This window comes from Elgaria multicarinata, chromosome 14 (assembly GCF_023053635.1).
Source record: "Elgaria multicarinata webbii isolate HBS135686 ecotype San Diego chromosome 14, rElgMul1.1.pri, whole genome shotgun sequence".
NCBI lineage: Eukaryota > Metazoa > Chordata > Lepidosauria > Squamata > Anguidae > Elgaria > Elgaria multicarinata.
The window spans coordinates 26823602-26850435 of record NC_086184.1 but is presented as its reverse complement, the minus strand read 5'-3'; the positions used below and the strand labels follow the sequence as shown (position 1 = coordinate 26850435).

General features: G+C 43.8%; 1 protein-coding gene across 1 annotated transcript in view; it reads left to right on the top strand.

Moving 5' to 3' along the window:
• The first annotated feature begins 1331 nt into the window (after window positions 1–1331).
• SLC7A6 (solute carrier family 7 member 6) overlaps window positions 1332–26834 on the top strand; it is a 40140-nt gene continuing 14637 nt past the window's right edge. The window contains exons 1-3 of the mRNA XM_063141512.1: window positions 1332–1401; window positions 13567–14136; window positions 18311–18436. Coding sequence (XP_062997582.1) covers window positions 13608–14136; window positions 18311–18436 — 655 coding nt within the window. The 5' untranslated portion in view covers window positions 1332–1401; window positions 13567–13607. The remainder of the gene's footprint in view (window positions 1402–13566; window positions 14137–18310; window positions 18437–26834) is intronic.

Below are 26834 nucleotides of genomic sequence, written 5' to 3'. Positions count from 1 at the left end.
CCAAGCATGGAAATAGGAACAAGAATGAGGGTAGGGCGCACCATTCTCTACTTGCCTTGTGCTCTCCCTTTGGACAGTTGTGGGGAATGTGTCCAGAGGATGAGGACAAGTAATGGCACTGGGGTAATAATGAGCGTCTCTACCTTAAGGGGAAATTGCGTTGCTTTACCGGGGCTTTGTGCTTCCTGCTTCTTTTGGATCCGCCGATAAACACTGGGCCTGTGCTATCAAATCTGTGCTAACAAGACAGTATCAAAAATTGCCCAATATGAAATGTGCACACTTCTTGCGTGAAAACAATTGTATAAGGCAGACTAAAAGGGTAATCCTTTAATGAGTCAGCATGAATTCTGGTAACAATATGTTCCAACTTGGACCATAGTCATCTATAGCCCTGTAAAAGTGTTCCGTTCAGTTCCATTGAGACAGTACCATCTAGTGGTGGAAGATCCTGCTCTTCCCAGATATTACCACCTTCTCTGTGATTCTTTTAATAGCAGGATTTCCAAGGGATAGCACAGGATCTGGTCAAGAGGGCAGCTTTAACTGTAGTGATGAAGAGGGAATTTCACCAGGGGCTGCAGGCATACAAATGACACCTGCTGAAACCCCCTTTTCCCATACAACTGCTAAAGATACAGGAGCCCTGCCCTCCTTTCCATATGATCACCCTAGCTACCAATGACCATGCTGGCTGGGAGTGATGGGTGCCGTAGTCAACACATCTGGAGGGCCTCAGGTTGGGAAAGGCTGACCCACGTCGTTCTCCTGGGGCTCTTCCAGAAATAATAATAAAAAAACGGGCCCAATTTAATTCCGCCTCTAATTCCTCTTTTCAAAATCCATACTGATAGGCGCAGGGGAGCCCGTCTGGGTCGGGATCCGAGCATGAGGGAGGCGGAGCCCTCTTGCTCCTACTCTTGAGTAAAAATGAGGTTGCGGCGGGCAGGGAGGTAGCTGTTAGGTATGGATTTAAAGGAATGTCCGTTTGGGCCCCGCGGTGGGCTCCCTCGCCGAAAGCGTGTGAGGAAGAGGAGGAGGAAGGACCAGAGAGGTCGGCAGGAGGAGGAGGAGGAGGAGGGAGGAGCAAGGCGGGCCCAGGCGCCTCTCTCTACCCCGCAGGCGGAGCGGAGGCGGCGACCGGCTCCTGCGCCGCCCTTGCTGAGGGAAAAACAAACCAGGCGACTCCCCAGGGGAACAGCTTGGCTAGAGGTCGGCCGGGCGCGCGGCGGTAGCGGCGGCGGCGGCGGCGGCACTGCAGGTTGGCTGCTCGGCTGGCTCGCTGGCGCATCCCTCCGCGGCCGGGCAAGACGTGAGGGGGAGACGGAGGAGGACGAGGACGAGGACGAGAAGCAGGAGCCGAAGGGCAGCGGGAGGCAAAGAGCCCCGAGCGGAGGCAAGGTGGGCTGGGGCGGGCGAGAGGGCAGCCGGCGCTGGCAGGGTGCGCACAGGCGGGGAGGGAAGACGCCGTGAGGGGCGGCGGCGGAGGGTGGGCAGGCTGGTGATACCCCAGTCCAGGCGGCGGAGAAGGGGGAGAATAACGCCGGCTTATTTCCCCCCCCCTCCTCCTCCTCCTCCTCCTCCTCCTTTATTTTTCCTTCTTCCTTTTCCTCCTCCTGCTTCTTTTCGCTGCGCTGCTTTCGTCCAGGCGCCACAAAGCCTGGGCGGAGAGGGGCGCTGCGCACCGGGTGAGGGGGCGCCTCCCTGGCCACACAAAAGGAGAGGCAGCGGGCCTGAGGAGGAGGAGGAGGAGGAGGAGGAGAAGGAAGGGGAGGAAGAAGAGACTGTCAATCAGCCTGCCCCTAGCCTGGTGCGCTCCAGATGTGCTGGACTACAACTCCCACCATCGCTTGCCTGCCTGCCTTTCTTTCCACAACTGGAAACCAGCCGCTTGAGGCTACCTGCCTCGCCCTGCCTGGATATAGGGCCAGCCTTGGCCTTCCCCTCAAACCGGTGCCCTTCTTCCATGTGTGTCAGACTACAACTCCCACCACCCCCAGCTAGGCAGGCTGGATGGGGATGGTGGGATTTGAAGTCCGACGCACCCGGAAGAGTCCCACACACCCAGTTGGGAGAAAGGCCGGGGCCAGCCCTGTCAGGAGGCAGAGTGAGGCGTGTGGCCTCAGGCAGCCAATTTGGGGTCCTGAAACTGCAGCTCTTGTAGTTACGAATTGTCACAGAGCGCTTTAATTTCTGGAAGGACAGATGCGTGGCAGCAAACAATAGCAGCCCCGAGATCCCCTGAAAGCTTATTATGCCGTGATAAAGATGTGTTTAAGGTTATTTAGTCTTTGCGGTGCACCAACAGTCTTTTTGTCATTGTTTAATTTGGGATTGTTCTGTTTGTATTGCTGAGAAGGTGAAGAAGAGGCACTTGTGGGATTTGCTACCAAAATAACTTGATTGGCTTTAGGGAAGATATCTTAGGCTGTGGGGAGGCAGCTGGGGAAAGAGTGTGGTTTTGCTTTTTGGCTCAAGCAGCAGTATGTCTTGGGGTGGAACTGGTGTCGATATTGCCCTGTTTTGCATTCGTCCTGAAACATACAGAGTCATTCATTGATTGATTTCATTTCTGTACTGCCCAATAGCCGAAGCACTCTGGGCCGTTCATGAAAAATTAAAACTCGCAAATAAAAGATAAAATACAACTGCACATACAAGATAAAACCCTGCCAGAGATGTCCCAGCTCATCCCATGTGAAAAACGTAGCGTTGGGTCCAGAATTATGCTCTATGCTGGCCAGAAATGTCATGGGAAGGAGAGGGCGGCAGGGAGGACCACCTCCACCAGTGAAGCTGAAAGTGGTCTTCCCTGCCCCCCTTCCCACGACAGCCCCTCCATCCCTCAGAGAATGCTACCACACAGAGCATCAGGAGACCCCACTGAATGGGTGAGCTGTTATGTGTTGAGGGGGAGGGGGGAATGCCCAAAACTCAGGCGGAGGGAACTTCTGTGGACAGAGCCCTTTCTCTTGCAGAAGGCAAATCCTGGCTCTGCTGTCCATCCGTTTTTGGGGTTGGCTGTTTCTCTCCCCACAGCCCTTTTGAAGTAGTCCTCAACCTTTTCAGAACTGCTGTTGACCTGTCTTTTAAAAATGGGTCACCATTCTCTTTTTCTGTTTTTATATAGTGTTTTGTATTTGTATGGTGGTATGTGCTGCTGTCCCATCACATGTTAAGTCAGGGCCAAGTTACTTAGGTTGGCTGGATTGACGGCACGGCTCTTTCCCTGTTACTGTAGAATTGAATGGGCACCTTTCTCCATTTGCTAGTCTAGAACAGGGGAAAAGAGGTTGCCATCAAAGTGAATGGATGCTTGGTTCTCTTTGCTTGGAATGGAGAAAGGAAATTGGGTGTGACTGTGTTGAAAATATTGCCTTAATTACATTGGCAATGAACACTACTAGGTGCTGGTGGTTGTTGCAAGATATATTACTACCCCTGGAGTGAAAAACAATTTGATGCTCCTCTTCACCTCTGTTTGCATGGAAGGGCAGGGAGAGAATATGGAGGTCCTCCCTTAAGAACATAAAAAGTGCCATGCTGGAACAGACCAAGGGTCCATCTAGTCCAGCACCCTGTTCACACAGTGGCCAACCAGCTGTTGACCAGTGACCAACAAAGCAGGACACAGTTCAATAGCACCCTCCCACCCATGTTCCCCAGCAACTGGTGCACACAGGCCTACTGCCTCTAATACTGGAGGTAGCACATAACCATCAGGGCTAATAGCCACTGATAGCCTTCTCCTCCAGAAATTTATCCAACCCCTTTTTAAAGCAATCAAAAATGGTGGCCATCACTACATCTTGTGCTGGTGAATTCCATAATTTAACTATGCACTGTGTGAAGAAGTACTTCCTTTTATTTGTCCTGACTCTCCCACAAAGCAGTTTCATGGGATGACCCCGGGTTCCAGTATTTTGAGAGAGGGAGAGGAATGTCTCCCTATCCGCATTCTCCGCACCATGCATAATTTCGTACATCTTGTAGCCCGCTTTGACTGCAGTTGGCCTGGAGCTTAGCTCCATTAGCTCCTATGGAAGTGAGAGAAAGGGGGTGCAATGGGGAGAAAATGTGTGTTTGTGTGTGTGGATAAAAGCACACATACATACCTTACACTTCGATGTCCAAAGAATCTAGAACATTATTAGGTGGATTAGAAATGTAATAAATAAAATAGAACATCTGAGGCCTTTCTTCACGTGACACCTCCAAGGGAGGCTTAGAAAGTGGCAACAAAGGACAGGACCTTTTCAGTGGTGGCCCCCTTATGTGGAATGATCTTCCCATTAAGGCCCACTAGGCGCCAACACAATAGTCTTTTCAGCACCAGGTTAAGACTGTCTTCTACTCCTAGGCCTTTAATACATAAAGGGGGATCTGTGTCAGCTATCTTAACAGGTCTAGTATTTTATGGAAATGGTTTTTAGCTGTTTAATTTTTTTTGAATTTTATATATTGACATTTTATGCCCTGTTTTATTATCTTGTGAATTGTTGTGAACTGTCCAAAGAACTTTGGCTATTGGGCAGTATAGAAGTTAATCATCATCATCAATAACTGGGGAAGTGGATACTGGGTTGTATCCAATGTGAGTTCTACTTAGTGTAAGGTCATTGAAATTAATGGGCCTTGAGTTAGACTAACATTGGATAGAACCCATTTTCATTTTTTAAGGAATTGCCCAGTTGATCCGGTGCTCCTATCGGGTTGGTCTGGCCCAGCTTCACCCTGCCAGGGAAATACCTGAAAAGAATGTAAGCACTTCACAAACAAGAGCTGTGGTGGCAGCAGCAGTGCTAGACATATTTACATTTGCAGTGCGTGTTGCTGGAAAGAGTTTTTGCTGTTTTGGGTGAACATTTTGTTTTGCTGTCCCCTTTCCCTGTCTCTTGTATGGTGGGGAGAACATTGACCCTGTTCAGACGACACGCTAAGCTACAGTGGTTAAGCATTTTGAGCTAAACATTATGGCTTAGCATGTCGTGTGAACCATTCCTAACCATGGTGGCTACATAACCATGGTTTAAATACACTCACTAACCATTTGCTGCAAAAGGATTAACAGCCTAACCATGGCTTAGAGTGTCGTCTGAACAGGCCCAATGTGTGTGTTTTTCCTCCAAGGATCTCTACCCTGTCCCCACTACCCAGTTGCAATCCTTTTCTCCATGTTCCATACAGATGAATGGAGACGTGGCTCCACTCACTTGTATAGAAGCAAGGAGAAAACTTTGGTGGTGGTGGGGAGATGATGCACAATTGAACCCACCCTTGTTTCAGACCCTGTTATTCCAAGGTATCTAGAGTTTGCATACGGGGGTTGTTCCCTCTTTGAGGGAATTCTCAGTTGCCTTGCAGCCCCAGGAATTCTGCCGTGAAGAGAATCTGCCCCCTCCTGTTCCAGGCAGACCCACCACAACAGAGCCTCACTCCTGTTATTGCCTCAGCTCTGTGGTGTTGCCTGCAGATTTATAAATCCATGTTGGAAATTTTGCTGAGTCACCTTCTCCGTATCCAAAGCCTCAGAAAGGGCTGTAATCATGTTTTGTCAGAAGTAAACTCCACTAAAACGGGTGGGAATTGCTTCCGTTTAAGTGTGCTTAGGTTTGCAACATTTGGGTTGAATCCAATGTTAGTCCTACTTAGAGTAGACCCATTCCAATGTTAGTCCTACTTAGAGTAGATCCATTGAAATGAATGGGACTTAAGTTAGTCTGTGTAAAGAGGGCTATGAAATCAACGTTTTCCAAGCCTAGAGCTTCACTGTTTTTGTTTAAACTTTTGTTCCGACAGCATTCTGCAATCCTTAAACTAGCATCAGCGTCTCTCTAGGGTTTCAGGCAGGCGTTTTTCATAGCCTTACCTGGCGATGCTGGGGATTTCTATACGGCCCAAAGCTGTCTGGGCGATTTCACAAAAAATCAAAATCCTAAAATATCTTAAAACACAATATAAAACCTTTAGAAGTTTTAAACAGATTAAAAGCAAAGTAAAAACCTGCAGCAAAGTAAAGATCTAAAAACACAATAGTACATTTAGAACACAAAACTAAAGGACTAAAAAGCCCGGGGCTGAAAAGGTCACATTGTAGGTGCCAGGTGAGCCACTCTGGGAAGGACATTCCACAACAGGGGTGACACTACCGAAAAGACCCCCTCCTTAGTAGCTGCCCACATCACCCCATTTGGTAGAGGAGAGGTTGATTTCAGGGTTTAGGCAGTTATATATAGAAGGAGACAATCCTTCAAGTGGCCTGCCCCTAAGCTATATAATGCTTTAAAATCAGCAATTTTGAATTGGGCCTGGAGCCATTGCAGATCATATGATCAGATCTGTGTGTAATATGATGAAATCAGCGAGTCCTTGTTAACAGTCTTGCTGTCCTATTTTGTACCAGCTGAAGCTTTCAGACCATTTTCAAATGCAGCTCCATAGGTAACACATTGCAGTAATACAAACATGAGTTACCAGTGCATGGTGAACTGTAGCTAGGCTACCTCTGTCCAAATATGGCTATAGTTGCATATCATCCTAAACTGATTTATTTATTTATTTATTTATTTATTGCATTTTTATAATGCCCAATAGGTGGAGCTCCCTGGGCGGTTCACAAAAATTAAAACCATTCAAAGTATAAAACAAACAGTATAAAACATGATATAAAATACAATATAAAAGCACAACCAGGATAAAATCAGCAGTGGTGCAGAAATATACATTTAAAATACAAATTTAAAACAGCAAAGTTAAAATAAATTTATAGACTGTTAAAATGCTGACAGAATAAAAAGGTCTTCACCTGGCATCTGAAAGAAAATAATGTAAGTGCCAGGCGAACCTCCTTAGGGAGCTCCTTCCACAGCCGGGGTGCCACAGCAGAGAAGGCCCTCCTCCTGGTAGCCACCTGCCTTGCTTCCTTTGGCAGGACCTCATGGAGAAGGAGCCGTGAGGATGACAGGTACATATGGGAGGAGGCGTTCCTTCAGATAGCCTGGCCCCAAGCTGTTTAGGGCTTTAAATGTTAATACCAGCACTTTGAATCTGGCCTGGACTTGGACTGGAAGCCAGTGAAGTTGGAAAAGGACTGGCGTGATGTGGTCTCGTCGGCCAGTCCCTGTTAGTAAACCTGCTGCCCTGTTTTGTACCAGTTGAAGTTTCTGGACCATTTTCAAAGGCAGCCCTACATATAACGCATTGCAGTAATCCAAACAAGAGATTATGAGAGCATGGATAACTAGCTAGACTATCTCTTTCCAGATAAGGGCGCAGCTGGTATATCAGCCTAAGCTGATAAAAGGTGCTCTTTGCCACTGAGTTCACCTGTGCCTCAAGTGACAGTTCTGGATCCAAGAACACTCCCAAACTACGAACACAGTCCTTTAGGGGGAGTGCAACCCTATCCAGAACAGGGTGAACATCACCTAGCTGGATAAAAGGTGTCCTGTGCCACCGGGGCTTTCAGCCTTCAGTGATAATGCTGGATCCAAGACAACTCCTGAATTGTGAACTTGATCCTTTAGTGGAGAGTGCAGCCCCTTCAGAACAAGTCCATCTTGTCTGGATTGAATATTTTCATTGACTCTCATCCAGTCCATTACTACACACTGGCACTGATTCAGAACTCCCAGTGCCCCATCTGGAAAAAATCTAAAGAAGAGTTAGTGCTGAACGTCATCTGCATATTGGTGACACTTCAGCCCACAGTGACACTTAACCACAGTAAAGGCTGTCGGGGGAACAGCGAGAACGATTAGTGTGTGCAAGAGTTGGTAGTGTGATCCCACTGCTTACTCACAACCACCGTTTTGCATGATCAAACAATCCATGATTAAGAAACTATGATTTATTTGGGAGTGTGTGGGAGCGAAGGAGTGTGCTGTTTCCCAACTGCTTACCTGCTTCCACTTTGTTATTTATTTATTTATTTATTTATTTATTACATTTTTATACCGCCCAATAGCCGAAGCTCTCTGGGCGCTTCACAAAAATTAAAACCACAATAAAACACCCAACAGGTTAAAAACACAATTACGAAATACAGTATAAAAAGCGCAACCAGGATAAAACCACACAGCAAAGGATTAAAATACAGAGTTAAAACAGTAAAATTTAAATTTAAGTTTAAATTAAGTGTTAAAATACTGAGTGAATAAAAAGGTCTTCAGCTGGTGACGAAAGGAGTACAGTGTAGGCGCCAGGCGGACCTCTCTGGGGAGCTCATTCCACAACCGGGGTGCCACAGCGGAGAAAGCCCTCCTCCTAGGGCTTTTCTTGTTAAGCAATCAGGAACACTGACATTCAAACTCAGAACTCAGGGCTATTCAGGAAGAAGCAACCCAGAATTTTAAGCCTGATTTGTTGTTGAATTAAAACTTGCTGAACAATCCAGAGTTTTGAGTTCGGATATAATGGTGAACAACCCAGGAACCGTGCGGTTGAGCTAAAGCGGAAGTGGGTGAGCCATCAGGAAACAGCTTGTTCCTGACTGCTCACAATAAACTGTGGATTGTTTAATCATATGAACTGTGTTGACAATTATGAACATTACATCTAGTTTGGGCTTGGGGTTTTTAGTACCTGTGACCATTGTTGAACATAATTTTCAGATTCTGTTTTTAATGCCTGTTTCTCCAGTAGTGCGTTGTTTGCATGTTCTTTTTTTCTTTTAGAGAAACAAGGATATGGTGGCACTTGTGATGTGAGCACCTTCTAGGAAAATGTTGGTGCATACTGGGGGAAAAGTAACACTCATGCATATCTACAGCTAGGGTGTAACTGAGAACTGTTCCCTGTTCTTTAGAAGGCAAACACGTCCTAAAGCTGTTTTCTTTCCATGAGAGCAGCTCAGGTTACCAATATATATTTCAACTTGCATGATGCCACTAAAAATAACAATGAACTTATTTGTCAAGCAATGTTGTTTGTTGCACTTAACAAAGCCCCAATTTTTTTTTACAACTGGTTTGTTCAGATATGATGCAATGTTTGTTAAGCTGACAGGTGTGTTTTCCCCTCTCCAGTGTAAGAAACAGCTTATCTTTTAAACTTTAAGCTTAAAGTGTTGCATTAAGCTTCAGCTGGTGTAGGTTGGATCTCCCAACTGAGCTACACCCAGGTCAGGATGGGTCAGAGCCGTCTGTTGACACGGTGCTGTTTATGTCTTTTTCATAGAATCATAGAATAGCAGAGTTGGAAGGGGCCTACAAGGCCATTGAGTCCAACCCCCTGCTCAATGCAGGAATCCACCCTAAAGCATCCCTGACAGATGGTTGTCCAGCTGCCTCTTGAAAGCTGCCTCTTAAAAGAGAAGGTGAGAGATGCAGGTGGGGGGGGAAGGAGAGAGAGATTGGAAAAGGCAGACGTATATGGTCAGTGTATGTGTGTGTCCTGTGAAGGACAAAACTGTTTTCAGGACTCTGTGTGTGTGTGCGCGCTCATCAGTTTCAGTTCAGTGGTCAAATGTTTGTGTTAGAACAGTGGTCTTCAGCTGGTCCAGAACAAAGGCCCACCTTGGACTTCAGACCCACTTTCACAATTGTCCAACATGGTGGAAACAGCTTTGCCGCGACCCATCTGGACTCAACTTGCAACCCACTTTTGATTTGCAACCCATCAGTTGAAGACCACTGAAGTAGATTATAGGATCCTGGGTATCTGCAGAAGAAGAAGAAAAATTGTTTGCAGGAGGTTCAACTAAAGGTCAGGGGAAGAACTTAGGAAAATAAATTTAGGGCAAAGATGAACAAAAACTATTCCCCTGAATAGTTGGATTTGGGGTGGTAAACTATTTTTAAGGTTTTAAAGGCCTAAGACTGAAGCAGACAGAGAGAAGAAGAGAAGCCTAGAGTTTTCGGGGAAAGAAAGAGTCAGAGCTGCTGGAAATGGCTACCTTTTTGAGGGAGTGCCAAATCTCTAACGGTAAGATATTGCGTGAATAACAGTTGTGGATAAAATTGGGACACAGTCTAGTTAGGTTAGTTCAGCAGTGCAAAACTAAATGCTTAAGGGGTTAAATTTGGTCTTCTGGGGGTCCCTTTCCCCACTGGTGGCCATGGAGAAAGCCAAAGGAAAGGCAAGGCAAAGAAGGGTGGGGCTGTGCTGTTTTGCATGATCTTCTTCCACTCATAGAACAGGTGGTTCCTGGTCTGTGACAATATTTGGTATATAATCAGTGTGTGCATGTGTGTACTGAGTCTTTTATCTGGGCTTAAAGATGGGTCTAAAAAGTTGAAGACTAGTACTTGAAAGGATCCCACCTTTTTCTAATATGTTATATTAGGTATATTAGGCAGTATATTAGTATTTGTTTCCTAACTTTATTGCGGGAAAGTTTATGTAACATAATAACCACTTGGTAAATCTAAATAATAATAATAATAATAATAATAATAATAATAATAATAATACATTGAAGTATAGATGTTGTGTGTACATCAAACATCCCCATTACTCTAACTGCTAATTATTTGCCCAAAGAAGCCATGACTAAAGCAATTCATCGGATTGTGAATCTCTGTAATAGAAAAGAAGTTCACGAACCCTCCCTGTGTAAGAAGACTGATGGAAGACTGACTCCTGGACAGGGATAGCTTGACCACGGTGGTACAGGCATTGGTAACCTCAAGACTGGATTACTGCAACGCGCTCTATGTGGGGCTGCCCTTGAAGCTGCTCCGGAAGCTGGAGCTAGTGCAGAACACAGCAGCTCGGCTGTTGTCTGGAGCTGCCCCTTTCCAGCATGCAACTCCTCTGCTGAAGGAACTGCACTGGCTGCCTATTCACTACCGGGCCAGGTTGAAGGTTCTTGTACTTGTGTACAAAGCCCTAAACAACTTGGGACCAGGATACCTGAGAGAGCGCCTTCTCTTTTACCAACCTGCCCGGTCACTGAGGTCATCCGAGGGCCTGCTCCTGGTGGTTCCACCTAGATCCATCCTCCGATTGGAATCCACCAGGGGAAGAACCTTCAGCGTGGTGGCGCCCCTCCTGTGGAACTCCCTGCCTCTGGAGGTCAGGCAGGCTCCGACCTTGTACTCCTTTCGGCGCCTCCTGAAAACATCTTTATTCCAAGAAGCCTTTCCTTAATATGCAGCCTTGAATCTCTGTTCTTGCTTCTTTTAAATTTTGTTTTGACTGTTTTATTCTGTTTTTATTTTCATCTTATCTTGTACACCGCTCCAAAAATTTTCAATGGGGAGCGGTATATAAATATTCTGAATAAATAAATAAGAGCAGGGGAGGGTAGACAAAATAGTCTATCAGTCAGGAAGTTTTTCCTGATGTCCAGCTGGAATCTGGCTTCCTTTAACTTGAGCCCGTTATTCCGTGTCCTGCACTGTGGGAGGATCGAGAAGAGATCCTGGCCCTCCTTTGTGTGACAGCCTTTCAAGTATTTGAAGAGTGCTATCATCCCCAATGAGGGGAGGCATGGGACAGGCAAAACTGCCCTGGCTGAGGTGCTGAGTGAACTAGCTCTTCTCTGCTTGGGACCTCAGCTAGGGCAGCTTTACCGCGCATGTGCTTTTCCCAGGCAGGGAAAGCACACGTGCGGTGGAACCATATCCTCCAAGGAGGCACTAGGATGAGGAGTAGTCCTTTACCTGGCACCTCTCCCAGGGTGGCTTTGCCCACCCTTACCTGCCCCTTCTTCCATTGGATAGTGTGTGTGTGTGTGTGTGTGTGTATTAAAATTAGTCCAAACTTCTTAAAATACATAAAGGATAAAAAGTACTGAAGTTCCGCATGGATCGCTACACATTAACCCGTGTTGTGGCAGTAAGCAGAAATGACTGGTTTTCCTGGACAGGGCATTAATCCGTAGAATTAATTGTGGTTGGACTAATTGGATGCTTTCACGGTTGGATATCTGGAATGCAGTAAAAGCCAAGCTGGGTATTCATGACCTGAATATTCAGTTGTGATCTGAAATGAATGGGGATTGCATAAGAGCAGTGATTGGTGGAGGGTGCTCTCAAAAGGCAGAAGGGCATTCCACAAATAAGTGAGACGTAGCTAAAGAGGTTGTTTTTACACATTTATCTTCACTTGTTGTCATATGCTAATCTAAAACACACATCAGCTCCAGGGGCATGGCTCTATAATTTTTTTTCCCCTTCTGGTGTCTGTGCTTTCACAGTGTGTCCTCAGTAAGTGTGCTCCCTACGTGGGGCCTATTTGGAAATGACATTTTTCTACACTGAGGTAATCTCAATGTCAGAAGAAGTTGTGTGTGAAGTGCCCTTGTGTGGGATGCTTTTTCTGAAGCTCAATATATGAAGCTGCCTTCATATGTTCTATCTGAGCCATCATTACCTACTCTGACTGAATCCATGTGACTTTCCAAGGTTCTGGGCAAAGTTTTTTCAGCCTCCAGTTCTTGAGATTTATTTATTTATTATTACATTTATATCCTGCCTTCTTTTCTCTTGCAGGGAACCCAAGGTTGCTCACATGGTTAGGAACGTAGGAAGCTGCCTTATACACAGTCAACCCTTTGTTTCCAACAGTCACTGGCAGCAATGGCTCTCCAAGGTTTCAGATAGGATTCTTTTCCTAGCCCTATCTCGAGATGCTGTTGGGCATTGAACCCGGGACCTTCTCCATGCAAAGCATCTGCTATATCACACTTAGCTATGGCCCTTCCCCTCCATTTTATCCTCGCAATAACCCAATAAACCTTAATTTCAAATCAAATGCTTGAGTTCAGTCATTAAAGTGATCAAACCACCAGGAAATGAACAGTAATGGGCACTTGCAAGACAGCCTTGCAAATAAGACCACAAAGGTTACTAGTCTGTTTGGTGACACAAATACGTATCTATGCTTGCTAGCAATTTGTGACACATTAGCCCTATTCAGGCATTATAGTAGTGCATGAGCATGGCTGCACCAAATAGCTCACCGCTAACAACACATGGTTCAAGTAGCCCCTCTCTCTGACAGCTGAATGAGTGTCTGCAGGGAGGAGGCTTTTGGAAATGCATCTCTATGTGCAAAGGGTTCTTTGCAACCTGGAACTTTGTTGGATTGGGGTTCTATGTTGATAGGAAGCTTTCCCTGCAAAATTCCCCTTCCTACCTGATACATGAGAGGCTGAGGGCAGATGTGTTCAGCTTACTGTAATTATAATGCCTGAATAAGGCTCTTGAAATGGCTTGAAAGGAGGGGAAAAGGGAACTCTTCCAGTGTACAAAAACTTTCCTGCCTTTTTACTGGGAGACAACCTTTTTCCACTACAGGTGACTGGGCAATCATATACAAGCCTGCTTTAAGTCTCACTTTGAAAAGTTTGTATAAGCTTTCAGCATTAAGACTTTTTCTTAGTAAATTACCAGTGATCCACCACAGAGTAATGCATGTATCCTTTTTTTGTTTTGTTTCATTCCTCATATATTAAGGCTTCATATCTTAAGATGGGTCAAAGTCAGTAGCCCTGTAATAAATACTTCTGTGACAGAACAATGCTACTTTTTTAGTCACATGGCCAATTGATTCCTGCCTTTCGCACTAGGAAGCAAGTGTGTCTTATAGTTTTAATTCTGTCTTCCTCTTTCGTTGTAGTTTGGGACTGGCATTGGCAGTGGATACATGCTGATATCACAATGGAAGAGAGGAAGAACTTTTCATCTGTTAACTTACTGACTGAATATCCCCCAATCAAGGAAGCTGGCAAAAATGATCAAAGCGACAGCGCACAAACAAGTGGAGCAAACCAAGGAGCTATGCAGCTGAAAAAAGAAATCTCTCTTCTTAATGGGATCTGCCTAATAGTAGGAAACATGATTGGTTCAGGTATCTTTGTTTCCCCTAAAGGAGTACTTAACTACAGCACATCCTATGGATTGTCGCTAGTAATTTGGGCAATTGGGGGGATTTTTTCCGTGTTTGGAGCGCTTTGCTATGCTGAACTTGGGACCACTATCACTAAGTCAGGAGCCAGCTATGCATATATCCTGGAGGCCTTTGGAAGCTTCATTGCCTTTATACGTCTGTGGACTTCACTGTTGATCATTGAGCCGACCAGTCAGGCTATTATTGCAATAACTTTTGCCAACTACATAGTGCAACCTGTCTTCCCTACCTGCCAACCTCCTTATGTCGCTTGTCGTCTGATTGCAGCTGCTTGTATATGTAAGTATTTTATGAAAGCAAGGGTTAGACCTGGGCCTGCCACCTTCATGTAGGCCTGGGGGGTGGGGGGAGAGGAACCCAACTGGGCATCGGTTGCAAGGATTCTACGGTTGTAGAGGTTCAGCATTCTTCAACAACAATAACTTAGGGGAAGATGACTACTGGAGGGATCAGGGTTGAAATAGTCTTGGGTAGGGATGCACGAGCATCCCGCTGATTGAAAAGGTGACGCTTCTGTGAATGTTCCCATTGTGAGGATATATGGAGGTGGGAAGAACTTTGCCTTGAGCTCTTTGGAAGAAAAGTGGGATATTCACATAGGAAAGAATTAAAAAATAAAATATTTTTATCAGATTGTCTTGAGCCGTAACATTACAAGAGAGAGTTCTATGCCTATCGATTTCAGTACATCTTGCATGCACAAATCTGTGGATGGAATGGTGGGACCACAGCCTTAAAAGATAGGCTTATTGAAGTGATATCAGGGTCATTGCTCTATTATGCATGCAAAGAATCTTTTTATTGGGAATGCTCTGGTATAGTGTTTCCCCCCTTACTCGTGTTTGCCCAAAACAGCAGGATGGAATAATAACTGTTTGAGCAGAACAGGGAGGGGATGTAGCTCAGTGAAAGAGCAGCTGCTTTGCATGCAGAAGGCCCCAGGTTCCATCCACGGCAGCATCTTGAGGTAGGACAAGGAAAAGAATCCTGCCTGAAATCCTAGAGAGCCATTGCTGCCAGTCAGTGTTGGCAATACTGGGCTAGATGGGCCAGTGATCTGGCTTAGGCCTCAGCTAGACCTATGGGTCTAGCGCGATGGAAGGGTGAGGATCTCGCGATGTTATGATCGCGAGATTGTCCCCCTCCGTTTACACGCAGTGCGCGACGTCCTTGGAGGAACAGGACGTTGCACCCGCCATTTTGGTTTTTTAAAAAACACACAGAAGGAGCGCACGAGTGCCCGTGCACTGAAAGGTAGGGTGTTTTTTTTAAAAAAACAATAATTTCTCTGCTCCCCCCACCCCACGCCCCCTGATGGGCGCAGTTCCGGGCTCCTCGCGAGTAACCGCGAGGAGCCGGGACAAACCGTGATGGTGGGCCACACTTTCCGTGGTCTTGGGATCATCCCGAGACTGTGGAAAAACCACGACTGAAGGGTAGGGTGATATCCCGGGGAAAGGGAGGGATCATCCCTCCCTGCTCCTGGGATCCTCTGTGCGTCACGTGGACGCACAGGGACGATCCCGGGACAATCCCCGGGATATCACCCCGTCTAGCTATGCCCTTAGTATAACCCAGCTTCCTATGTTAATTGGCGGTGCTTGAACAATTATATCCTTTTGCCTGTGCACGCAACCACTTTTTCCTTCTCAATCTTCTGTTGCTACATTCATGATTATCGTAGTCATGTCGTATTTTCCTTGCCCTGCATTTCCAATGCTTAGAATTGGGGTAGTTTTCAAACCTACTTTTTAAGTGATTTCAATTCATTGAACCGGGTGTTGTTGTTTTTTGCAGCGGAGCATTGGGAAATAGCCTGTCAACTATTTCTTACAATCAGGATTATAGTAGTGTTACTCTACTGGGTGTGTGTGTTGGGGGAGGGGTGCACAGATTTTGGATATACCTTATTATAAATTAAACCAGGATAACATAATGGACATATAACTCTTGTGGACAGTATAATGGTTTTTTGCTCACAAGAAATGGAGAAGACAGAGGGCTCATCTACACCAGGCAGCATATTCCACTATGAAAGTGGTATATAAAAGGCAGGAGCCACACGACTGCTTTATAGCAGTATTGAAGTGCACTGACAACTGTTGGGGCCCATTGACACATACCATATACCACTTTCATACAGCTATATCCTGCTTGGTATGTGGCTCCTGCCTTTTATATACCGCTTTCATAGTGTAATATCCTGCTTAGTGTAGATGAGCCCAGAGTCTTTACAGTGATGTAGTATTGATTCACTGCTGCATACACCATGGTTCTTTCAATTTGGGGGGAATACGTAGTTTTCATTTCAGGGTACAACTTTGGTCTTAACCTGTGATCTCAGGAGCTAAGTAGGACAAAGCAGTTGTGAATGCAAACTTGCGTAATAACAACCCAAAAACCCAAATAATCTTCTGCTACACTGAGGAGAGATTTCATCACACGCTTGTTTACTGAGTTATTTCATAAGTTCTTTGTGTTCCCATAAGATACTCCCTGTGTGTCTAGTTTGGCTTGTCAAATAGCCCTGGCTTAGCTGAAACAACTTATGCCACAGGGCATGGTAATAATAAGTTAAGCAGCCTTTGAAAAAGTTACTTTCAACTGCTCACTCTCTAGCAGCCTGCAGATTTTTGTAGCTTCGTGTGATGCAGTCTTGCTCCCTTCACTCAAGGCCTATGCATTTAATTGATTATGCATTTCATTGATTATGTGTGGGACTTAAATGGAAAAGTATGAGACATTTGTCATTATCCATCATCACCATCACAATCATCTCCCCCTCCTCCTCCTCCTCCTCCTTTCTTTTAAAAATTCCAGTATGAGAATTAAGGGACTCAGAGCTTTTCTACATTAAAACCCCCTCCCACAAAAACCCAAACTGCATGGCTTTACCAGTGCTTTCTGCATCCGCTTTTTTCCTGGGATTATGAATGGCACCATTACACAAGTGGACATTGGTGCCACATGGTTTGAAACTATACTTCCTCTCTCTGTATTCTCCATTCCCTTTAAAGAGACAGTGCCATCTAGTGGCATAATTATAGCGCAGTGCTGAGTAATGCTGTAATCTGGGCTTGTCACAGCTGAGTCCCTTTGCGTTCAAATGGCGCACAGGGATTCCCGGGAGGAAGGAGGGACGAGAACGGGTTTTCCCAGGGATAAGTACTCCCTGGGAAAACCCGATTCTCCCGGGATGTCACACCTGCATGTGGATCTTGTGAGATCCTCCCCCATCCCTCCCTCTACACTGGTATGGTGTAGAAAGGGAGAAAGACTTAAGGCTTAATTATAGCACAAAACTGGGAGTTCGCACAATTTCCCTGACATTTGCACATTTTCTCTGGGTTTTTTAAACCCAAAATTTCCAGGGGATAGTGTGGGAGGGGCCCTGGATGCTAACAATGTCATGTAATAGACCCACAAACGTCCGTGAGTGGCCAATCGCGAGTGTGCTATAAATGGCTTATTTAGAGGAGCTCTTAGTTTGGTAACAGGAAATGCAGCATTTAATTTTGTTGCAATTAACAATATTAAGTCCTTCTAAACAACCAAATAGGGAATTTCCCCAACCCACCCAATCCGCTGCTTTTTGTACCACCTACCCTGATCAAGAGACCTAGAAAACTCAAAAGTTTGCACATTTTTGTGGAATTTTGATTCTAATAAGGCAGTGCCCTACTGTGGATTTTGGATTTGGATGCTGCATGATGACTTCCTGTTTCTGTAGAATTGCCTTTCTATGACAAGCGCTCTCCGGTTTGTAGTCCCACTAACAACAGTGTAAGCACATTTTCCCGTAATATAAAGTTTATTTTGGGGGGAGCTTACCATTCAAATATTTGCTTAAAGCTGTTCTGAACTTTTGAAATAACCTGTGAATGAGTAAATGTGTCAATAGGGGATTATATATCTCCATTTGAATATTTTTAGTATGAAACTACAAAAATATTTTGGAACGGCCCTTAAATTTTCCTAACCTTCAGGTCTGGTTACTGTTTTTGTTTTGTTTTCTTACATCTCAACCTGACAGGAGTTCTTAAACGGTGCTCCCTTTTTTCAGTGAGAATGTTGCCAATTAAAAATAAATGTTTTCCAGTCTTTCTTAACTTTGAAGGAACTGGCTGCGAGATGGAATTAAAAGATGATGAGTAGACTGGGAGTTGGGCCAAGGAGTATTTTCATGCCTTCCAGACTTTCTCCATAAAAAGTATCTATGTCTTCTCTGCTTTGCCGTTTGTTTTAAGCTATGCAAGTGTTAAATAGAAGCAGGACAATTGCTCACAAGCTCTTTTAAATGCTTTAGTTTCACTTAACCCAGCCGGCTAAGCTTGTAAGCACTAATAATGTGACATGTTAACCAGTATAGAAGAGAATTTCAAGCCAGCGCTTGATTTAAAAACAATCGTAACCACTTTCTAATGCCCTCCTTGCTTCCCTTTTTGTCTCCTAGGTCTTCTAACGTTTATAAATTGTGCCTATGTTAAATGGGGAACAAGGGTGCAGGATGCATTCACCTATGCCAAAGTCATGGCTCTTATTGTCATCATCGTAGCAGGAATTGTTAAACTATGCCAGGGTAAGATTAATAGCTCAATATATAGAGATTTGTATTGATCAGAAAAAAATAAATAAATGTTGAGGAGCACCTATTTGGTTATTCATGAAGAAAATCTGCATCAGCCCCCTCTGAAACCAGGCCAACCCAAGTAGGTACGTTAAGCAACTTTTTGATTGGACCACCTTCTGTTTATGAGAAATCGAAATTGCGTCTTCATGTGCTCTTAAGCATGGAATGAAAGTTGAATTGGGAAAGAGAACCCTGGGTAAGTTAGGGTAAAATCCTGTGCATTTTTAGACGGGAAAAAGGATGACAGGTCCCAGCATTCCCCAGCCAGCCATGGAGGACCTTTTTTCTGTCTAAAAACATGCACAGGCATGTGCCCTTAATGGCTTAACATGAACCAAACTACTTGTAGCGGTCACATGTGATTTTACCCTGAAGTTATATAAATATATATAGCTACGGAGTGGCAATTTGCAGCGGAAGACTTGTAGTGGAGAAGGGTCTTCTTAACACCTTTCCCCTCTGTTTTCTGAAAAACTAGCACCCTCCTAGCCTCCTCCCCCCAATGAAAGGAAAGTTCTGGGTACCTTTGCACTGTTAAAGAAAAGCTGTACATGACGCAATGGGCCTGTTCAGAAGACACCTTAAACCATGGCTTTAATCATGGTGGTTAAGCCAGAAAGCCAGGCTGTGTTCAGAAGACACCTTAAACCATGGTGAATAAGGTTTTTTTTTTTTTTTGCTTTATTAACTGTGGTTAAAGCCATGGTTTAAGGTGTCTTCTAAACACAGCCCGGCTTTCTGGCTTAACCACCATGGTTAAAGCCATGGTTTAAGGTGTCTTCTGAACGGGGCCATTGTTGTATATAGCTTCATCTAGAGCAGGAGTAGGCAAACTGGGCATGGATACATTTGGCTATTTGGAAAAACAACAATTTGTGAACAGGGCTGGCTTCACACAGGTTGGAATAGCCATTGGAACAGAACTTAAGCAAACTTACGCATCTGTCAGAGTGGAACACATTGTGCCTGCCCCATCTGAGTGAAACCATGCCCACAGGCACCACTAACATTGGGGCCCTGCATTGGTGCAGTCATGAGGGAGGGATTTGTCCAGAGCATTCCCGTGAGGCAAGTCTGCCCCACAGTATTAGGGAGGGAATAATTTTTTCTCTCAGCCTACTAATCTTCCCTGGCTTCAAACTGTATCAAGTGCAAAACTATGTCCTGGTTAGGAAAATTTGCCACCTGGTAACTGCAGGCTCCAAACACAGAGACTTATTTAAATTAAATTAATGCATTTTAAAACCAAATAACCTTGAGGTACACAACCTTGGGGCTTCCTTACTTTGCATACCAATATTGAGGTGACCTGGTTTCATGGTCTTGATACGATGATGCTGACAGACAGATACATAATAACCATAGATAATAAATGTAATATCATGTAATATCGAGAGCCAGTGTGGTGTAGTGGCTAAAGTGTTGGACTGGGAGTCAGGAGATCCTGGGTTCTAGTCCCCACTTGGCCATGGAAAACCACTGGGTGACCTTGGGCCAGTTACAGACTCTCAGCCCAACCTACCTCACAGGGTTGTTGTGAGGATAAAATGGAGAGGAGGAGGATTATGTATGCCACCTTGGGTTCCTTGGAGGAAAAAAGGCGGGATATAGATGCAATAATAAAAAAATAAAGTAAAAATGTTCCGGAGCCTGCATATTTCTTAGACATTGACGACAATTAATGACACTGGGATATTACAACATTGGAAAATAAATGTATAAGGGGAAATTACACTTACCTACAGATTAACATGCAGCCACCATTTTGAAATGTAAATTTGAAGATATTTCCTTGCTTTGATTTTGGCAGATTTTGGGGATGTTAATCAGCTGTCATTTCTGAATGGAAAACACTTGCAGACACTTCTGTTCTAATTTTGCCCAGGTTCAGTGCTTTCCCCCCAGTATCTTTCCTAAACTACAGGCACTGACCAGACAAAATCAGCTTGGCTTTAACAGGTGGCTGCATCATGTGCTCTCAGACTAAGCCCTGAGGATTTTTTCGTCACTTCAGGCAGTTAATTTGAAATATTTGGACTGCTAATAATAATCTAGATTTTTAGTTCAGTGATGCAGTTAAGCAACCAGAGTATTTAGTAAGGGTCTATGGAAAGTGCATTACATGCAGACTTTTTGAGTGTCTGCAAGTTTCCGAGAAAACTGAAAATTCCAGTATAAATCTTAAAATAACTTTGTTTTAAGCATACATTGATGCAGAATCATGCCCTGATTGACACATCCTGAGTTAATTGCAAGTTACTTTCTTTAGTGTCTGCACTTTAGGATTGCAAAGAACTAGAAGGAGATGAACATTCACGGCAGAAAACAGAAACACGTTCTCAGGATGCAAAATAGATTCATTGAGAGGAAGCCCGAAGTGTTGTGGTCTGTCCTTTGTTTTAAGGCCTTCTTCAGGAGGTAGAAGGAAGCGATTGCAGAATTTCTTCCAGCAAAAAGATTGTCTCCTGCAACTGATATTTTAATACAGGAGACAATCTTTTTGCTGGAAGAAATTCTGCATAACCGCCCTTCTACCCCCTGAAAAAGGCCTTAAAATAAAGGACAGGCAGAAACACGTCAGACATCCTCTCAATAAATCTATTTTGCATCCTGAGAACGTGTTTCTCTCCTTTGTTACCTGCTTTAGGATTGCAGCAATAGTGTCATTATTGCTAAGCCTAACAATAGTGTCATTATTGCTAAGACTTTCTTAACACTCCTCACATTTTTGAGTAGCCAAATCATTTATTTGTTTTGGAGTTTTAGTCTAATCTATCCTGAGGGATTGGGATTGATAATGATATCCAAGTATAAGGGAAACACAATGATATGAAATAAAGAAAAGAAAACTTATATATGCTTTATTTGAATGTTAAGTTACGGTGGGGTTTTTCTTTTTTTTAAAAAAAAATCCTGTTTAAAGATACAGGATTATTGTCAATCAAAATATGCAGATATCAGCCATACCTATACTTCACCTGAAATATATGTATAAGGAAAATATTTCCAATTAGCAGTAAACTGCAGTAAAAATGATAAAATATAATAACAGAATGGACATCTTGACTTGGTTTGCACATAAGGGAAATTATGGGTTGTTTCACACAGACACAGCAATTCATGCTTGCCGCTTATTTGCCGTTTCTGCTTTGCATCTGGTTTTGTAAACAACCCAGGAAGACAACTGAGGAACCATTTGTGGGTTGTTGATGATGCGACACCTGAATCCAGGACTGTGGGTTGTTGAGGGACAAACCAACCAGAGTTTTATCCCAACAACAAAACATGGGTTCAAACTCTGGGTTGTTCGTCCCGCAACACTCCAGAGTTCTGGATTGAGATTGTCCTATCAACCAAACCAGGAATGGCTCCTCAGTCATTTATATAAGCTGATACAAAGCAGAAGCAGGAGGCAGTGCACTCAGTCTCTCACTCCGGCATGGCTCTGACTAGCTATGGGTTAGTTATGTGTGAAATGAGCCTTTCGTTTCACATTCTACATTACAAAAGGGTGGCTTCAGAGGACTGGTCCTATGTGGTGGCTGTTTATCTTGCAATGTAGAAATGGTACCAATGTATTTCTACAAGGGAACTCCCCTCCAAACCCAAAATGCAGCTACAGAGGTATCCAGATCTTTCCCCCTCATAGTAGCTTGGAGGCATGACTTTAGTGATTGGATGGACTATAATTAATACACCATGGCTACTGCCACACCAAAATGTAGCATGTGGTTCTGGTCAGCAGAAATTATCATTCATCTCAAACATGGGACAATATAGCAAGTACATCAGGTGATTTCTTGCAGTGGAAAAGCTAAAATATTGTCCACGGAGGACAATCGCTACAATTCATATGGATTAATGAGTACAACAGGTGTACACTTGCATGAGTGATATGCTCAATGCAGATGTTCGTCATAGCTGTGGTATGCATGGGCTTGCACCCTCTCATGTCTACACTTCTACCCTCACCAAAATAATTGGTGTAATCTAAATAATGTATGTGTATGTCTATGTGTGAAGACTTTTATTGCAGCATCACCCTGCATTATTCACAGAAAGTTATGCAGGGTCCAGATGCTGTCTCCAACTTGCAATCCTCCCATGCTTCTTCCATTGTTTTTCTTATCATGAAAAAAAAATATTAAGAAAGAAAAGACAGAATAGCTGCAACAATGGCTTTGTGTTGGTAGTGCTAGGAGTTCTCCATCTAGAAGCACCCCACTGAACAATAGTTTAGCCCTTTTAACTGTGGGGACATTTTCAGAGAGAGCCTTGGCTACACAAGTAGAGTGACCATATGAAAAGGAGGACAGGGCTCCTGTATCTTTAACGGTTGTATTGAAAAGGAAATTACAACAGGTGTCATTTGTATATATGGGGAACCTGGTGAAATTTCCTCTTCGTCACAACAGTTAAAGTTGCAGGTGCCCTGCCCTCTTTTGAATCTGGTCACTCTAGTATAGCTCCTGCAACTTTAACTGCTTTGATGAAGAGGGAATTTCACCAGGTTCTCCATATATACAAATGATACCTGCTGAAATTCCTTTTCTATGCAAAAGTTAAAGATACAGGAGCCCTGTCCTCCTTTTCATATGGTCACCCTATACACAAGTTGATTGCTTTTCAAATGCTGGCCAATGTCTTGTAGTCCTCACTTGTCTTTAATAAAGTAAGCTTTAGGACCAAACTAAAATGGTGTCTTCCCTAATGTAAACAGCCGTTGTGCAGTGGGATTAGGAGCGTCTCCACACGAGCAATTTATTGCATGCTCGTGATTGGTCACTCAAGGAAGTTTGCGGCCCCTTTTCATGACGTCGTCAGGCTATAAAACCGCACCATTCGCTGGCGATGGAATTGAAACCTATGGTAAGAAACTTGCAAAAACAAGGGGAGGGGGTTGCTTGAATTGCCCCCGGGTAAGGCTGTGGGATTTTTGCTGAATGTGGAGAAGGCCTGGGTCTCGGACTTGCTCCAACTTCCCCACAGTGGCTGTTTACATTAGAAGAAAGAACTGCACATAAATCGCTTTCATACCATGAAGGTCACGTTTAGTTTGGCCCTGGGATCTGCTGTGTACGGTATATTACAGTTTAAACACCAGCTTAACCTCGGAGCCAACCAAGTTACAAGCATTCAAAATTCAGCCTATGTGAATAAGCAGGTAGTTGACAAGGTTGCATCTGAAAGCCAAGATCACTTCCTACTTTCCCCTTCAGTCATGGTTTCTTTGTCTATTGTTCAGCTTTGAACAGCTGGTCTTGCTGACTTGCTTTTCCTATGAGCTAGAGTATCCCAGCTATTGTAGGTTTATCAGGTTTTTTTCTGCATGTTTTTTTTGAAAGCTTTTATTCCTGTTTTGGAAGCTTTCTTAATATGCTGACTTGAGAATATCGGAAGCCTGCATTTCCACTATGCTGAAAATGCATTTTGTACCATTCGTTCATTTGAAAAGGACTACATGCTGCGTTCTTTCTTCGACTACTAGGCCTGGGCAAAATAATACATTAATATAACACAACGTGTGTCTTCTAACAACATGATTTTTGCTTTTACTATCCTTATAACTGCGTAACTATCTCTCTTGTAACTTGGCTGCCATTCCAGTGTTTTGTAAGAAAGTAAAGTGATGGAAAGAGACACACACACACATGCCATGATTACCTTAAATATAAGCAAGATTTCTAGATGAGGTGCTGCAATACATTTTAAAATTGCTTCTGCAATTCATGCTACATAAAGCCCATTAATTTGTTAAAAAACTGCTTTTATAAAACTAACTTCAAGCCATCATGGAAAAAACACTTGAAAAAAATCCAAATCAGACAATAACCGAGTACTGGTAGTTTTTGAAAACAGAGAGCTGTGCTAGTCTAGTTATGTCTCTTCTTTCAACATCTGAAGTTTAATCCATTGTGTGTAATTCATTATACAGGTAGTCTTAGAATAATTCAGTGATGTGAACTAAGGATTTTCAAGTGACAAGTCAAAGTCAAAACTTATTATGTAGCCAACAAACTATGGTTGTATAGTGACCTAGGGGCCACCAGTTTTTATAGATGAGTGACATAGAAATTAAAATTAGCCCCAGGTTGTCATGAGGGCATGCTGACTTAATCCTTCATTTGAGGAATCCAGTTTGAGTAAGTTGTCTTGCACCATAATTAGAAATAATCTTTCTTCTAGGCAAATTATCCAGTTAAGTAGAAAGCAAACAAAGGTGGGCTGATGCATAAGGAAAATCCACAGTCAGGCAATATCTTTATTAGGACTAGTCAAATTGTTACAAAATAGAGAGCAAGCTTTCAGGTTCTCCAGAACTTTGCATCAGGCTGGATGTTAAGTAAAGAAGAGGGTGGGGACTGCCCTCGATGTGGCTACAAAGTGCATCTAAACATCATTTAAAATGGAGAGTTTTAGGAGACAAAAGAACTAATTAGATGATCAGAATCAACAAGATGGTATGCAGGTTTAAAGTTGCACCTAAGGCTGCTGGAACAAGGGAACATTATGTTTTTTTCCTCATTTCTGAAATTATAAAAGCCCCAAATCTGTCTCCTGGGGGCTACATGAGGCTTTTAACCCACCACTTTACCAAGAATGCTTCCGTATTCTTTATGGGATTAAGATCGTCTCCTTCACAAGTGCTTTTTCTGGGTGTGTGTGTTCTTTCTCTGCCTTTTTTATTCCATTACACAACCGCTAGATGGCATTGTGGTATAGTAGAATTGTGCAAATATATGGGAGTCTCATGCCGCCATTCAGAATTTACCTCGTTGGAAAAAAGCCACGATACTGGTTGCAAAGAACAGAAGAGGCCTGGAAGATGACAACATTGTGTAAAACACCGACAAACTACCATGAGTGAGGAATCATGAGTGTACAATGAATGGCTGGTAGAGAAAGGCCCTTGGTCTTAGCCAAGACACAGGTTATTTCTTTGTTTCAGCTGCTTAGCTGCAACTGGAAACATGCATAGCACGTAGCTGAGTTTAATCCAATGATGTCTGCTACCTTGAGCCCGTCTACACTTGTCTAGATGAAACGTAACAAGTTGGCAGAGATGACGTCAGCAGTCACGTGATGCTGTTGTTGTTACGTTTCTTCTGACTTTTAAAACCATTCCACTTTCTGTTAAAATCGTTTTAAAACTAACAATGTGCCCCAACCTTTTGTTGTATTCAATGCCGTCTTTCAAAGTCATGTCTCGTGACCATGGTCTTTGCTTCCTGATTAGGACGTGAGGGCTTTTCTAGGGGAAGGAGAGCTGGCACAATGCCACGAGGGGGAGGGGGAGGGAGGGCGGTGAAAGAGGGGACAGAGGCTTAATTTTTTAAAAAACCCGCTTATCATTCGGGGTGCACGTGGCCCTTTTAAGATGCTGCAGGGCTTCCCTCGTCCCTACGTGTCGCCCTGCCTCCCTGCCGGCTTATCCCGGCAGGTCTAGCTCAGAGTCACCGGAAGAAGGAGGTTTACTTCAGAGCCGGTATGAGCATAATGAAGAACGTTCTAAAGAAGAGTGTGCCGGGGTAAAACGATAGAAGAAAAGGTATTTCGATTGACTGGGCTCAAGTTGCATTTTGTAACGTAGCAAGGGAGGACGCAACAATGCACTTAAACAACGGTGTAATGAATAGTGTAGATCCTGCCCTGCTCTTCACTTTGCGGCTTCAGCATTGAGCTAGCTCCACTGGCCTCCACTATTTTGTGACATTTTGTTTGTTTTTAATAAAGGTATTGCCTGACTGTGGATCTTGGATTTTTACCCAGTCATAGTTAAGAAAAATCACCTCCTGATAGAGCAGGAAAGGTCATTACCACCTTTGCAGGTCTGGCTTCAATGCTAGCTTCCCCACTGGCTGGATCCAAATGAGCAAGTGATGCTAAGCTTTGCTCTCCATGCACCATTGGCCATGTGGCCTGAAAAAGAAAATTCACTTCCAATAGTATACTATTTGTAAATCAGAGTTTTCCCATGATGGTCTATTGGGATTGAGTGCAACTAGATATTATCCATCTAGGGAAAGGCTAATTTTAATAGAAACACAGGAATATCTGAAAGCAGATTCTTAGCCTGGTAACTTTCTAACATATTTAGGGTCAGTTCAGGAAATGACTGTCAGTGTAGAACCGAAATGAAGAAGTTAGAATTCAATTTGTTTTCCTTCCTAAATTGCCTGTGATCATTGATGCTTTTCTCTTTCTCTCTGTTATGATGCCCTTTTTCACTTTTTGCAGCAGGCTGTGTGTATTGTAAAATAGGCTAAATGTATCTTTGCAAGCTGAAACATAATCCTCTGTGCCTAGGTGTTCCAGACATACATCTGGTATGAAGAAGTTGATGCTT